This window comes from Mesocricetus auratus, unplaced genomic scaffold, assembly GCF_017639785.1.
Source record: "Mesocricetus auratus isolate SY011 unplaced genomic scaffold, BCM_Maur_2.0 Super-Scaffold_100003, whole genome shotgun sequence".
NCBI lineage: Eukaryota > Metazoa > Chordata > Mammalia > Rodentia > Cricetidae > Mesocricetus > Mesocricetus auratus.
Window position 1 is genome coordinate 40,886,978 of NW_024429188.1, and position 13,221 is coordinate 40,900,198.

The 13,221-nt window shown below is 47.3% G+C and overlaps 1 protein-coding gene across 1 annotated transcript; it reads left to right on the forward strand.

Annotated features, from left to right (window-relative positions):
• The first annotated feature begins 1,987 nt into the window (after positions 1-1,987).
• On the forward strand, positions 1,988-4,321 carry LOC101833567 (transcription factor SPT20 homolog). Its single transcript, XM_040743957.1, has one exon. It carries the CDS (start codon positions 1,988-1,990, stop codon positions 4,319-4,321), a length of 2,334 nt encoding a protein of 777 aa, XP_040599891.1.
• Positions 4,322-13,221: the final 8,900 nt, after the last annotated feature.

Consider the following 13,221-nt stretch of genomic DNA (forward strand, 5'->3'; position numbering starts at 1 on the left):
TTTGGAGGCTGTCCTGGAACTCCCTCGGTAGACTAGGCTTTGTCTCAAACTCACAGAGATCTGCCTGCCTCTGCCTCCCGGGTGTTGGTGGCCCATGCCTTTAATCCCAGCACTTGGGAGAACAAGTGATGGAGAGATGCTCAGCAGTTAAGAGCACTGCTTGCTCGTCCAGAGAACCTGGGTTCCACTTCCAGCACCCACATAACCACTCACAATCCTCTGGAATTCCAGGCCCACAGGGATCTGAGGCCCTCTTCTGGCCTCTGAGGGCACTGCACTGGCGTGGTACAAAAGTACGCGGGCAAAACACCATACACAAAATAATAATAAAAACAAAAGAAAAACTAGAAACACATAGGGAAATAAAAGATAAATAGTTGTGAATAAAAATGTCCTGTTACTGCCCGGTGGTGGCACACACCTTTAATCCCAGCACTCGGGAGGCAGAAGCAGGTGGATATCTCTGAGGTCAGCCTGGTCTACAGAGTGAGTTCCAGGACACCCAGGACTACACAGAGAAACCCTATCTAGAAAAACCAAAAAATAGGAAAAAGAAAAAGAAAGAATGTCATGCTATGTGTCTAACTATAAGAAAACCCTGGGACAGGAGGTACCCTGACAATAGGAAGAAGCGTTGTGATACACCAAGCATCAGTGTCTCCTCCACATGTATAAGGGTGGGCTTACTTGAGTGTGCCAAATTGGTGATGGGTACCAGGAACGGCCTAAACTTTGGAGACAATAGATCCCAAATACAGATTCTTTTTTTAAAGCAGATACAGTCTCGCTGGATGGTGGTAGTGACGAACGCCTTTAGTGCCTGCACGCGAGACGCAGAGTTCGAGGTAAGCCCGAAAGACAGAATGAGATCCAAGACAGCCACAGCTACACAGAGAAACCCTGTCTCAAAAAAAGAAGGAAAGAAAGAAAGAGAAAAAAAGAAAAAAAGGGAAAAGGGAAAAAAAGACACAATCTCACTATGTAGCCCGGCTAGTTTGAATTGGCTATTTAGGTCAGGCTGGCCTAGAACTGGTTCTGTAGAACAGGGTGGTCTCGAACTCCCAGAGATGGCCTGCCGCTACCTCCCATAGATCAGTTCTTGACAGGCACACCAAGACAAAATGGTGCCCAATGACTGCAGGTTGGACTACTATGTAAAATGGTGGATACTTAAACTGTAACAAAAAAAATTGCTACTGGCTCAAGCTTCCCGGTGCAAGTCTTTCACGTCAGGTGGACAGAAGACCGCCCCCAAAATCTTCCCGCCTCTGCAGCGGAAGTGGGTTATCCCCTGGAAAGGAAGTTTGAAAAGGGACCCTCCCACCCACAAGGCTTTATAAAGAGCGTGAAACCCGGGCGAGCGGCAAACGGCTTTCGGGAGACGACGTGCACGAGCAAGGCAGTTCCTCGGCCCTGCACGCCCGTTTTTTTTTTTTCCAGCACAGAGCACACCAGGTCGACACACCGGCAGTGAGCTCCAAAGGTATGGATGCTTTTAAAAATTTGCAAAATTTTAATGTAGCTCCTGGTTCTTTTTGGGGGGGGTTGGTTTTTCGAGAGAGGGTTTCTCTGTGCAACAGCCCTAGGTGACCTGGAACTCACTCTGGAGACCAGGCTGACCTCAAGCTCACAGAGATCCACCTGCCTCTGCTTCCCAAGTGCTGAGATTAAAGACGCACCGTGTGCCACCAACGCCCGGGGCAGCTCTTGGTTCCTTCGGCTTGTCTTTGCGGTTAAGTCGGGATCTCGCTGCCCTGCAGCCCAGACTTGCTTTGCCCGTGCCTAAGCCCCCAGAATACAATGCAGGAATTAGGAGCGTCCATTTCACCAGCGGGAGGCGGGTTTCTTGGAGTCCATATTAAATTCAGGCCGTGTGCTCCTGTACAGAGTTGTACAGTTTTGTGGGACAGTTAATATAACTGCCACGATTTCCACCTGTCTGCCAATATGTTTCATTTTTTATTTAAGGCCCCGATTTTCTATTACGATGGAACAAACTTTACAGGATGCCTTGGAGTGGGTGAATGATATTATTGAGTCTGTCCAGCAGCAGCCCCCTCCAGCGAGACCCGCATCCAGTGGGGGAAAATCTATTCAGGAAAAACTGTATGAGATTTATTTGGAGGAATGCGAGAAAGAGCCTGAAACAGAGGGCCTTCGAAGCAATGCCAACTTGCTAAGAAAGCTTATGGAGAGAGAGGCGCTGCCGTGTTTAGTGGTCAACCTGCATGCGGAAAATCAGGGCTATTCTCTCCTGCTCAAGGACAAAGACGGAGCCCTTATAGAGCCCTTTCCAGTGCCCTATGTAGGACAGCAACTGTACAAATATTTGGAGGCTGAAGAGTTGCATCCTTTTCTGATCGATGCCCTGGAAAAATCCCCTGTGAATGTGTTTCACCATGGCTGTGTCATAGCAGAAATCCGAGACTACAGGCAGTGCAGTGCTAACTACCCTCCTAGGGAGCCTGGTGAAGAGCCTGCTGTGTCATCTACAGTGTCCTCGCCTGCTTACCAAATGCGTCACGTTCTCTTACGTCCAACGATGCAGACGCTAGTGAGTGACGTGGAGTCCATAGCAAGAGACAACAGTCAGTGGACCCAGGAAGAAAAACGTGACCTTGGGGGCCAAATGATCCTGGCTACAGCAGAGCCACTGTGTCTGGACCCCTCTGTTGCTGTGACCTGCACGGCCAAGAGACTGCTGTTTAATGAGCAGAAGATGAACACTGACCCCATGAGACAATGCTTTAAGAGGCATGCTGCATGCTCTCTGGATCCACAAGGGGTACCATCTGGGTGTGTGTGTCCGCCTGACTCCACAAAAATGAGTCCTTTCAAAAAGCAGGCACAAATGAGAGCAGATAACGCATCTGAGCTGAAGATTGGTGAAGCCGAGCCATGGAAGCAGACCCTCTGTGAACTGGCGGTGCCTTCAGAAATGGACATGCCTTCTCTGTCCTTTGATGAGTCAGAACCAACTGTCTCTGCAGTTCCTGAGGTAAAATATGATTGTATGTTTGATTTTGAGGATGACAGGCCATTCTGGGATATGAGTCCAAGTATCATGAAGACCCTTGATGGTCCACTTTTCGCTGATGAAATAGAGTCTCCTCCAGAGGGCAGAAGTGATAGCACCATGGATTTCCCTCCCATGTCCCTGAGTGATTATGTAGATGAGTTCATGGCTGGGATAGACCCTGAGCCTACAAAGACAGTGGATGTGTGCCAAGAGCCTGTCCAGAGCCAAGCCAGGTGTCCAGATAAGATGCCACAGGGGTTTGGTAGCTCAGTCTGCCTTCCTCAACCCTCCCCAGGGAAGAAGCCCACAACCAGCTTAGTGTTATCCTCAGGGTTAGAGAAGGAAAGCAGACCCCCTCTGCCAGGACAGGGCTCCTCAGCTGTCAGTCCCATGACACCACAGGCTGGCCAAGGCCTACCACCTGCTCCTAAAGCAGCCACTGAAGTTCCGCAGACCCCTGTGAAAATGAGCAGGGTTAGCACCCTTCCTCCGGCTATCAAACACAAAGCTAGGTCATCAGAAAAGAACCCCCAGATCCAACCCACCACCAGCACCACTAGTATGAGTGTGATCCGTATAAGGTCTCTGCCAAACCCTTCTGGGTTGGTGGGGAATTCAACCCAGGTCCTAGACAGCTCCAGTAGTGCCCGAGGTGCTGAGGGAATCACTCCAAGTAGCCTTCTACCAAACAGAGAGCAGGTACCTGGGCCAGCACAGAGACCTGTGAAGCCACCTATGCAACTCATTATAAATAATACAGCAAGTCCCCTAACCGTGAGGCTTCCCCCTGGTTCTATCATTTTGCGCCCACAGCCTAAAAAGTCATCCCAGGGACAGCTGCAGCAGCCACAGCAAATATATGTATTGATTCCAAAACAGCATCAACCACCCAAGGCCACTGTTCCCCCACAGCGACAGCCATTGCCACCAGCTTCCTCCCAAGGGTCTAACCATCAGCAGGTGTCCTTGCCAGCTCAGCAAACTAGTCAGGTTAACACTGAGCAAACTGCTCACCTTAACACTGGGAGAAGCAGAGTGGTTCAACAGACCCAGACATCAGTGGTGTGTGGGGTGGGTCCCACCCAGCATAGTGACAGGCAGAGTGCTCCTTCCCAGGGCTTCCAGCTCTCTGCTACCCTGGTAGAGCAGGGGCAGACTCAGACCCAGAATTTGCAGTTGAGAATCATACCACGCCTAATGACTGTGTCCACAGAAGACATTCAGCAGTCTGACTGTGGACCCGCACATGGGGAACCCAGTGAGAGCAGAACAGGAGGGCCACCAAACACCCCAAAGTCCTAAGTCTTACTTCTCTTTAAAATGTCCCAGCATTGGGCTAAGGCACTTCTCAGTTTTTATTTCACTGTGGGTGTTTGGAATGTGCCGATATATTACAGTTTAAAATGCAAAATATCAAAGCTCGATGCCCAAGTTTTACAAAGAAACAGGGAAGGGATTTAAAACAAAACAACTGGGGCTATTTTGTTTGTTTTGCTTTTCACAGTCATGTTTATTGCAGTGTGCTGGTGTGAACCCACATCCAAATTTTGTTATCTTTAGTGATTCCACATTGTCATTTCAATAAACACTCAAACTGCAGTAACACGGGGCTGGACAATGCTTCAGCTGTTAAGAGCACTTGCTGCCCTTTCAAGGACTGCAGTTTGGATTCCAGAGCCTATTTCAGGCAGAATGCAGCTGTCTATACCTCCAGCTCCAGAAAACAAGACACTCTTCTGGCCTCTGCTGCGATAGACATGCATGTGTCCCTGTCACACAAACATAATGTAAAAACAAAATAGGAGCTGAAGCGACAGCTTACTGATTAGGAACATTTGTTGCTTTTGCAAAGAAACTGGGTTTAGTTCTCAGTATCCACATGGTGGCTCACAACCATCTGTGACTCCAGCTCCAGGGGATCTGACCTGCATGGGCACCAGGCATGCACATGGTACACATACATGCTTGCATACATACATACATACATGCATGCATGCATGCATACATGCAGGTAAAATTCCCAAGCACATAAAATAAACTTAATATGTCATTTAATCGCAATAATATAGTTTTAAGCTAATAATTTACTAATAATTGAGAAGCTTATTATAAATGGTCATTAAAAACAAACACATATTTTGCTGTTGTAACAGTTTTTAGGATACAGTTCAGTATTAGTAAGTACAATCGCGATGTCGTACAATATAGTTCTAGAACGTCTTCAATTTAGGGATTGAAACTTTGCACCTGTTAACCATCAAATCCCCCACCCCTGATTCCCCCCCCCCCCCCCGTCTACTTATGTGCCCAGGAGTCTGCGTGCTCCCAGTGCCACACACGCACGGAAACACCAGGTGGCTACTGTATCACGCAGCCTTTTCCACTTGGCACGATGTCCCCAAGGTCCGTGCACGTTGTGCCTTGTGGCAGGACGTCAGTGCTTTGTGAAAACCATTCCCTGTGTTAAATATGTAAGGAAGTGACTTGTGAGCCTGGGAAAGTGTCTTTCAGGAGAACTTAGTATTTCCTAGTGTAAAAGGCCTGTGCGCAGAGTCTGCAGTGGAGTGCCGCAGTACACTGTGCAAAACTGATACCAAAGGAGACCAGAGGATACAAAGGAAGGTTGTCACACTGCGGTGGAGTGCAGCCTAGACATGCATTCCTGTGCAAGGGAGCCGGTGGCAGATTTGCTAACGTCCGCCCCAGCCCTCGGGAGGTTTCCCTGCACTCGGTGCTCTGACAGACAGACCCCAGCTCTCTTGCAGACCCTGCCACTGGCCTGGAAGAGTCAATCTGGGATGGCTTACTGTGGCTCTCCTTGTGAGGCCATTCACACGTTTTAGAACATTCTAGGTTACTTGCACGAAGGGAATGAGCACTTGGAAACTCGGTTTTCCTGGTCTGCTTCCCCAGTGCCTACAGCCTTCTGAGGCTGTGACGGGGGTTGTCCTCCTCCTCTGCCTTTCCCCCACGGCTTCTCCCTCACCAGCTGTCAGCGCTCTCTGCCAGATCAGACCATGTCAGGGCCCCTGGTTTCAGTGGACGCAACGGCCCTGGCCTTTTCACTTACTCCCTTTAGAGAGTGCAGGTGCGTAGGGCTGGAGAGAGGGCTCGGCCGTTAAAGGCTGGGCTCTCAACCAAATATGAGAGTGGAGGGTGTGACGAACATTTACCTGTGCCAAAGTAACACTTATGTTGCCATAAATACCCTAGCACTTATGACGCTGGCACTGCTGTGTGGCCAGCCCCTCAGTCTGTTTCCAGAACATGCTCAGCACTTCAAAAGAAGTCCTGGACCTATGTAGCACTAAGGGGAGGCCTCCTCGCCCTACCCCGGCCACTGGCAGCCACCGATTTGCTTTGTGGCCCTATGGGTGTGATTGTTCTCAGTGTTTATCTTAGGTGAATTATGAAGTGTTTTGTACAACTTTGTACATTTGTGTCTGCCTTTTTGCCTGGCATGTGTTTGATGTTTGTTCATCTTGTGCTATGTTCCAGCACTCAGAGCCTCTTTGACACAGCCACAGTCCCCTGTCTGTGTATGGCCTGATCTGGTTATCCATGTTTGGGCTCTTTCCACCTTTTGGCTACTGTGGGTCACGGTGCTGCCATCATTCATGTACAGACATTATTTTACTGCTTATGTTTTGTTTTGGTAACCCGTAAGGATAAGCTGCCTACATGAAATTTGCCTTTTGTAAGTGCACATGTATGTTTATTTGCCTTTTACCCTAAGAAGTGGAAACTGTCTGTTCTGAAAGAGACTAGGGAAGGGACAGCAACCGTGACCATCACTGGCATGAACCTGAGGTCCTGTCGGTGCTCTTTAGCAGAGATTCAGCCTCCTTCAAGCAAGCTGCTCCCGTTGGCCACCAGAGTGACAGTGAGCTGACTGGGGCACCCTGGACATCGCTAGGAGCGGAGCCTGCGCTGGGAAGGAGTGAAGCGGCCCAGTGAGCCGGGGGGCAAAGAGCGTAAGCCCAGCCTTCAGAGCAAGCAGACCTGAGCTCAGCGTGCTGCCAGATTTCATGCCCTTCCTCCTTGTGCTCTGTAACCGGTCCATTCCGGCACCATAAGCACAATGTTTGGCTTGAGAGATGTGTCCTTTCTTTTCAGACAGGCAAATAAATTCATCTTAGTTTGCAGTTACCACTTAGTGGCATCTGTTTATTTCCCTTCAATGATCCCCATTGTGGTAACAATTCGTCTTTCCAGGGTCCTATTCCCATATTTCTTACCTTCCAGCTGACAGCAATATAGGTATTTGTCTCTGCTGAATAAAGCACTGAAATGTCACCAGGTTACCCTGTAGGTTTGCAACAGATGAGTCTTACCAGTAATGGACACAATGGTCTTTGCAGTCTTTTTTGAGATTACAATATAATTACATCATTTCTCCCTTCCCTTTTCTCCCTTCAGAGCCTCCTGTATACCCCTCCTTGATCCCTTTCAAATTTATGGCCTCTTTTTCATTGTTATTGCATAATATATGTATATGGGTGTATCATCTTAAATAGATTAATACAACATGCTCAGTCTATATAATGTATAATATTGCCTGCAATTTATGTTTTCAGGGCTGACCATTTGCTAATGAATAACCAATTAGTATTTTCTTCCCTGGGAAAGAGTATTTCCTCCACTCTCAGCATTTTTTAGTTATCTGTAGTTCTTTGTATAGGGTTGAGACCTTCTGCTTTTGGGGTTTTGTTTTTTTTTTTTTTGGTTTTGGTTTTTTTACTTTTTTTCAAGCAGAGGGTTTTTTTTATTAGGGGAAAAGGATCATAAAAGGGGGGAAGGGAGGGGAGAGATCAGCCTCTGGGGATAGGAGCAGCAGGAAAGAGGAAAGGGGACAACAGAGAGGGAAAGAAAGAAAGAGAAGGAAACCTTATGTGTTAATAGTGTGGTTTTTGTTTTTGTGGGGTTTTTTTGGTTTGTTGTTGTTGTTGTCGTTTTTCAAGACAGGATTTCACTGTGTAGCCTTGGCTGTCCTGGAACTCGCTTTGTAGACCAGGCTGGCTTCGAACTCATGGAAATCCACCAGCCTCTATCTCCCAAGTGCTGGGATTAAAGGCATGCACCACCACTGCCCAGCTTATTGTGGGATTGTGTGTGTGTGTGTGTGTGTGTGTGTGTGTGTGTGTGTGTGTGTGTGTGTGTGTGTACCGGCCACGGTGAACTTGGGGCAGTCAGAGGACAACATATGGGAGTCAGTTGTCCCCCTCCACTTGTATGTTCCAAGGATCAAACTCAGGTTTGGCAGCAAGTGCTTTGGGTGCTGAGCCACCTCACCAGTCCTGTAGTTCGAGACTAGCCTGAGCTACAAAGTGAAGCACAGTCTCAACACTGTTCCACAAAGTAGAACTATGAAGTTGCTAAGATTTTTATCCTGCTTGTAAGACAAGTTAGCCTGCTACCATTTCATGGATTCTGGAAGGAGCCACAAGCTCAAAACAGGACATTAGTATTTCTAATGTGACAAGCACCATGACAGGGGTTTACATTGATTCCTTTCTCCCTGAAGTCCCATGAAGGCAACAGGGATATGGGCCCAGACAGTGGGTGTGTGTCACAGCTGAGGAATCCAAGCATAGGAAATAGCAGTGTTTAATTAATTTTCGATTTATTTCTTTTACATGCTTGGGCATTTGCCTGAATGTATTTCTGCACCACATGTGTGCCTGCAGAGGTCAGAAGGTGGCATCTGATCCCCTGAAAGTCAAGTGATGGATGGTTGTGAGTCACTATGTGAATGCTTGGAACTGAGTCCCAGGTCCTCTTCAAAAGCAGCAAGTTCTCTGAAGCACCAGGCCATCTTTCTAGTCCCAGGAAACAGCAGTGTTTTAGAAGAGGCTCTTGAAGGAGATAGTTTAGTCCTGAGCTCCATAAGGCCATAGTATCTCTATCTCCTAAGTTATACAAAGTTCTGGAAAAGTAGGTTTAGGGACCTGGGGATGGCTCTGTACTGCTGCCTCCTTCAGACCCCCTCTGTCAGCAGGCATGCACCTGATGTACACACACACACACACACACACACACACACACACACACACACACGATACAGGCAAACATTCATGTACAAGAAACAAAAGTGATTTTTTTAGGCTGGGAGAGATGGCTCAGTGGTTTGAGTCCCGCTGCTCTTGCAGAGGACTCGAGATTGGTTTCTAGCACCTCAGCTGGACCAGCTCACATCTACCTGGAACTCCAGCTCCACGGGACTCTGTGGTCACCCCAGGTACATGCACCTAACACACACACACACACAGAGAGAGAGAGGAAGAGAGAGAGCACAGAGAGAGAGAGCACAGAGAGAGAGAGAGACAGAGACACAGAGAACACATAGAGAGAGAGCAGAGAGAGAGAGCAGAGAGAGAGAGAGAACTCAGGAATATTAAAATGTAATTTAAAAAAACAATGGAGGGGCTGGGATATAGCTCAGTGGTTAAAAAAAAAACTTCCCTAACTTGTATGAAGCCCTGAGTAAGATTGATCTCTGGTGCTAAAATAAAAGCAGCCAGACAACAAAATGACGGAAGAAGAGGCAGGGGAGATAGCTCACTTGGTAAAATGCTTGCCTAGCAAACATGAGGACCTGAGTTCAATCCCTGGAATCCACATTAAAAGACAACAACAGGCTTACTGATACACACTTGTAATCCCAGCACTGGGGAGGTAAAGACAGGAACATCCCTGGGGCTCCAAGCCAGCCATCCTAGCCTATTTGGGAAGCTCTGGGCCAGTGAGAAACCCTGTCACAACGTGAAGTAGATGACTCTACAACAGTGGTTCTCAACCTATGGGTCGGCAGGCCTCTATCTCCAAAAATATTTACATTATGATTCATAACAGTAGCAAAATTACAGCAATAAAATAATTTTATGGTTGGGGTCACCACAACAAGAGGAGCTGTATTAAAGGGTCGCAGCATTAGGAAGGTTGGAAACCACTGATCCAGACGAATGACAACGTTGTCCCCTGACCCCTACATGCGTATGTGCCCATTGGAGCATACACATATACCAACACAAACACATGTAAAGCAGTGGCAGAAAGAACCAGGTGGGTGGCACAGGTCTGGATTCCCTTCGTTGGAGGCAGGAGGATCAGGACTTCAAGAGGCACGGTTTAAGGAAAGAAGAGACTGTCATAAAATCTGTCTTTAATAGCATGGCAGCTAAGCATATAGAGATAAAGAAGGAAATCAATCTAGGATCTGTCTTTGAGCGTGCCCACATTTACGGAAGAGTGTACACTGGGAATGACTGAGAAAGTGACAAATAGAAGGGTGGGGGAGGGGTGGGAGGCTGGAGAAATTGTTCCGTGGTTAAAACACTTGCCTTGCAAACCCGAGTACGAGTTCAAGAGATCCACAGAACCCATACGTGCGGGGGGTGGGCGTGGCAGCCCGCCTAAAGTTCCTGCAAAAACAGACGCGCCCGAGGATGCTGGCTAGCTATATCGAAGAGCTCTGAGTTTGATTGAGAGACCCTGCCTCGATGAGTGAGGTGAATCTCAAACTCCGCATGCACGTGTACATATGTGTTCGTGCACTAACACACGTATACTCATACACACCACACACACGTGAAAAGCATGTAAAAAAGGAGAGCTGGAAATGGTATTAAAACTCCCATCACCCCGGAAGCACCCTGCCCCATTTACAGGTAAAAATACGCTGAGCAATAGAGCACATACTGAGTTCCCAATCAGGCCCAGATCTGGTGAGAAAGGAAAGACCCTGGGTGATGGTTCCTTGCCGGTGAGGAGTTTTGCTGCAGTGGGCTTTTGCTATTCTCCAGCATCTGCAATCTGCAATAGATTGTAATTGAGATGCACAGGACTGAATGGGTAGTTTTTTTGTTTTTGGGGGTTTTTTTTTGTTTGGTGTGTGTGTGTGTGTGTTTGTGTGTGTGTGTGTGTGTGTGTGTGTGTTATCTAAATGGGAGTTTTGTAGATTTGCAGTGTGGTTAACAAAAGAACAGCTGCCCAATGTATGGGTGACATTGTGAAACACACCAGAATGTGGAAATAACAAGAGGGTGTCCATTATTTCCCATTAAGTGATATATTTAACAGTGTCAGGCTTAAGATGTCTATGTTAAGAATGCATTGCTTTATACCCAATATAAGTACCCCTTTCTCTTCTATGGCTCAACCAAGGATCTGCGCTTACAGTAAAATTGTAGTGGTAATTTTGGAGAATTCACCTAATATCTATAGGAATTACAGCTGCTTAAAATTGACAAATGTGGGTCCCTGATGTGTCCCTTGAAACTTGCAGAACTTTTTCTCCAGTCATAGTATCTCTCACATTCAGTATATTTTGTAATGACACTCTCATTTTGCATATTGACTTTTCCCTCGCCCCTAACACACACACACACACTCACACACACACACACACACACACACACACTTGTTTTCTGAAACTCAGTAAGTTGTGAAAGAAAAATAACACACCTAACAAAATACCTGGTGATCAAGATGTCTCCTAAATTTCTGTCCCTCCCTGTTCAAGGTTTTCCTGATGTTTTTTGACAGGCTAACATGTGCTTGCCTGACCTTGCCCCTCCTCCCAGTCATTAGGAGGTCACATGCCCTCCTCCTTGGCAAGGAACCAATCAGAAATTAGCTGGTGGGGCTGTGCTTCATGGCTCTAGGTATGCTTTCATATAAGTGAAAAATAGTGATGTGCAGAGCATAGCAACCGTCCTGGGAGGGCCTATGGGCCATAACAACCAGTTGACCAATCAACACAGGGCAGGTCATCCAAGCCCGTAAGCACACCAATCCTGAGACTGTTGTGTACCCCTAGACACTCCCCTTACACTACCCAATATATTTCCCCGCCTCGTGGTTCCTCAGGGTTCTTCTCCAGGCATCTGCTGTGATGAATGGATGAAGGGCCCGAGCTAATGCGGTTAGCTCGTTAAACAACAATAAAAGACTCTTTGCTTTTGCACCAAAATGGGTCTCTTGGTGATTTGGGAGTTTCAGAATTTGGGCACAACAAAATGGAGCTATCCTTGAAATGCAGGAAGAGGGAAGGTAAAGGGTACTGATGTCTCAGCCACCTCTTCCCTAGTTGATTGCACTTTAGCAGGGGACTATTGGGGTTTTTTTTCCAGACAGAGTTTCTCTGTGTAACAGTCCTGGCTGTCATGAAACTCGTTCTGTAGACCAGGTTGGCCTTGAACTCACAGAGATACAGCTGCCTCTGCTTCCCAAGTGCTGGAACTAAAGGTATATGCCACCAATGCCCAGCTGATTGTGATTTTTTTCTCTGAGTAAAATATTTGAAAATAGCTAAAAGCACTCGTTTCATTCAGGAATTCTTGGGCTTTTTTAAAAAACTCTTTTACTTTTTTGCTGGGGGGGGCACCGCCCAGCTCCCACATAAAGGACACAAAGAGGCTTAATATTACTTACAAATGACTGGGCTTCACTTGGTTTGCTGCTAGCCAGCTTTTCTTAAACTGTCCTGTTTACCCTTTGCACCTAGGCTTTTTCTTTTTCTTCTGTGTATCTTTCACTCTTACTCCATGAATGGCTGTGTGACTGGATGGCTGGCCCCTTCTTTTCCCACTAATCTCTCTTGCATCCTGGTACCACTTTTTTCCTTCTATTTATTCTCTCTGCCTGCCAGCACCACCTAGCCTTTCTCCTACCTTGCTATTGGCCATTCAGCTCTTTATTAGACCCATCAGGTGTTTTAGACAGGCAAAGTCACACAGCTTCACAGAGTTAAACAAATGCAACACAAAAGGATGCAGAATATCTTTACATCGTTAAACAAATGTTCCACAGCATAAACAAAAGAAACACATCTTAAAATAGTATTCCACAACAATTCTCCTGTCTGAAATTAATACAACCCAGATCCAGCACCATGCTACCCCAGTGTGGTCCTAAGACAATGTGCACTGCCATATCTGGGAGCTCAGCAGAGGTGTGAGTGAGCCTGCCCCCGATGTTGTGAGCATGGGAGAACTGTCCCCATTACTCATCTGTCGTGTGCCAGCATGGGCCGAGGAGAAATGTCCACCACCCCCATGCGCATCAACATCCGAGGCAGGTGGGGGAGCTGGTCCTGAGGTCATAAGAGCAGGAGAGCTGTTCCTGCCCCTTACCAGCTGCAGCACTTGGGGGAGTGGCCCCTATGACATGCCAGGGCAACACAGTAGAGACAGCCCTGCAGG

Coding starts and splice junctions, on each gene's coding strand:
- LOC101833567 (XM_040743957.1), top strand. CDS start 1,988: ATGGAACAAACTTTACAGGATGCCTTGGAGTGGGTGAATGATATTATT.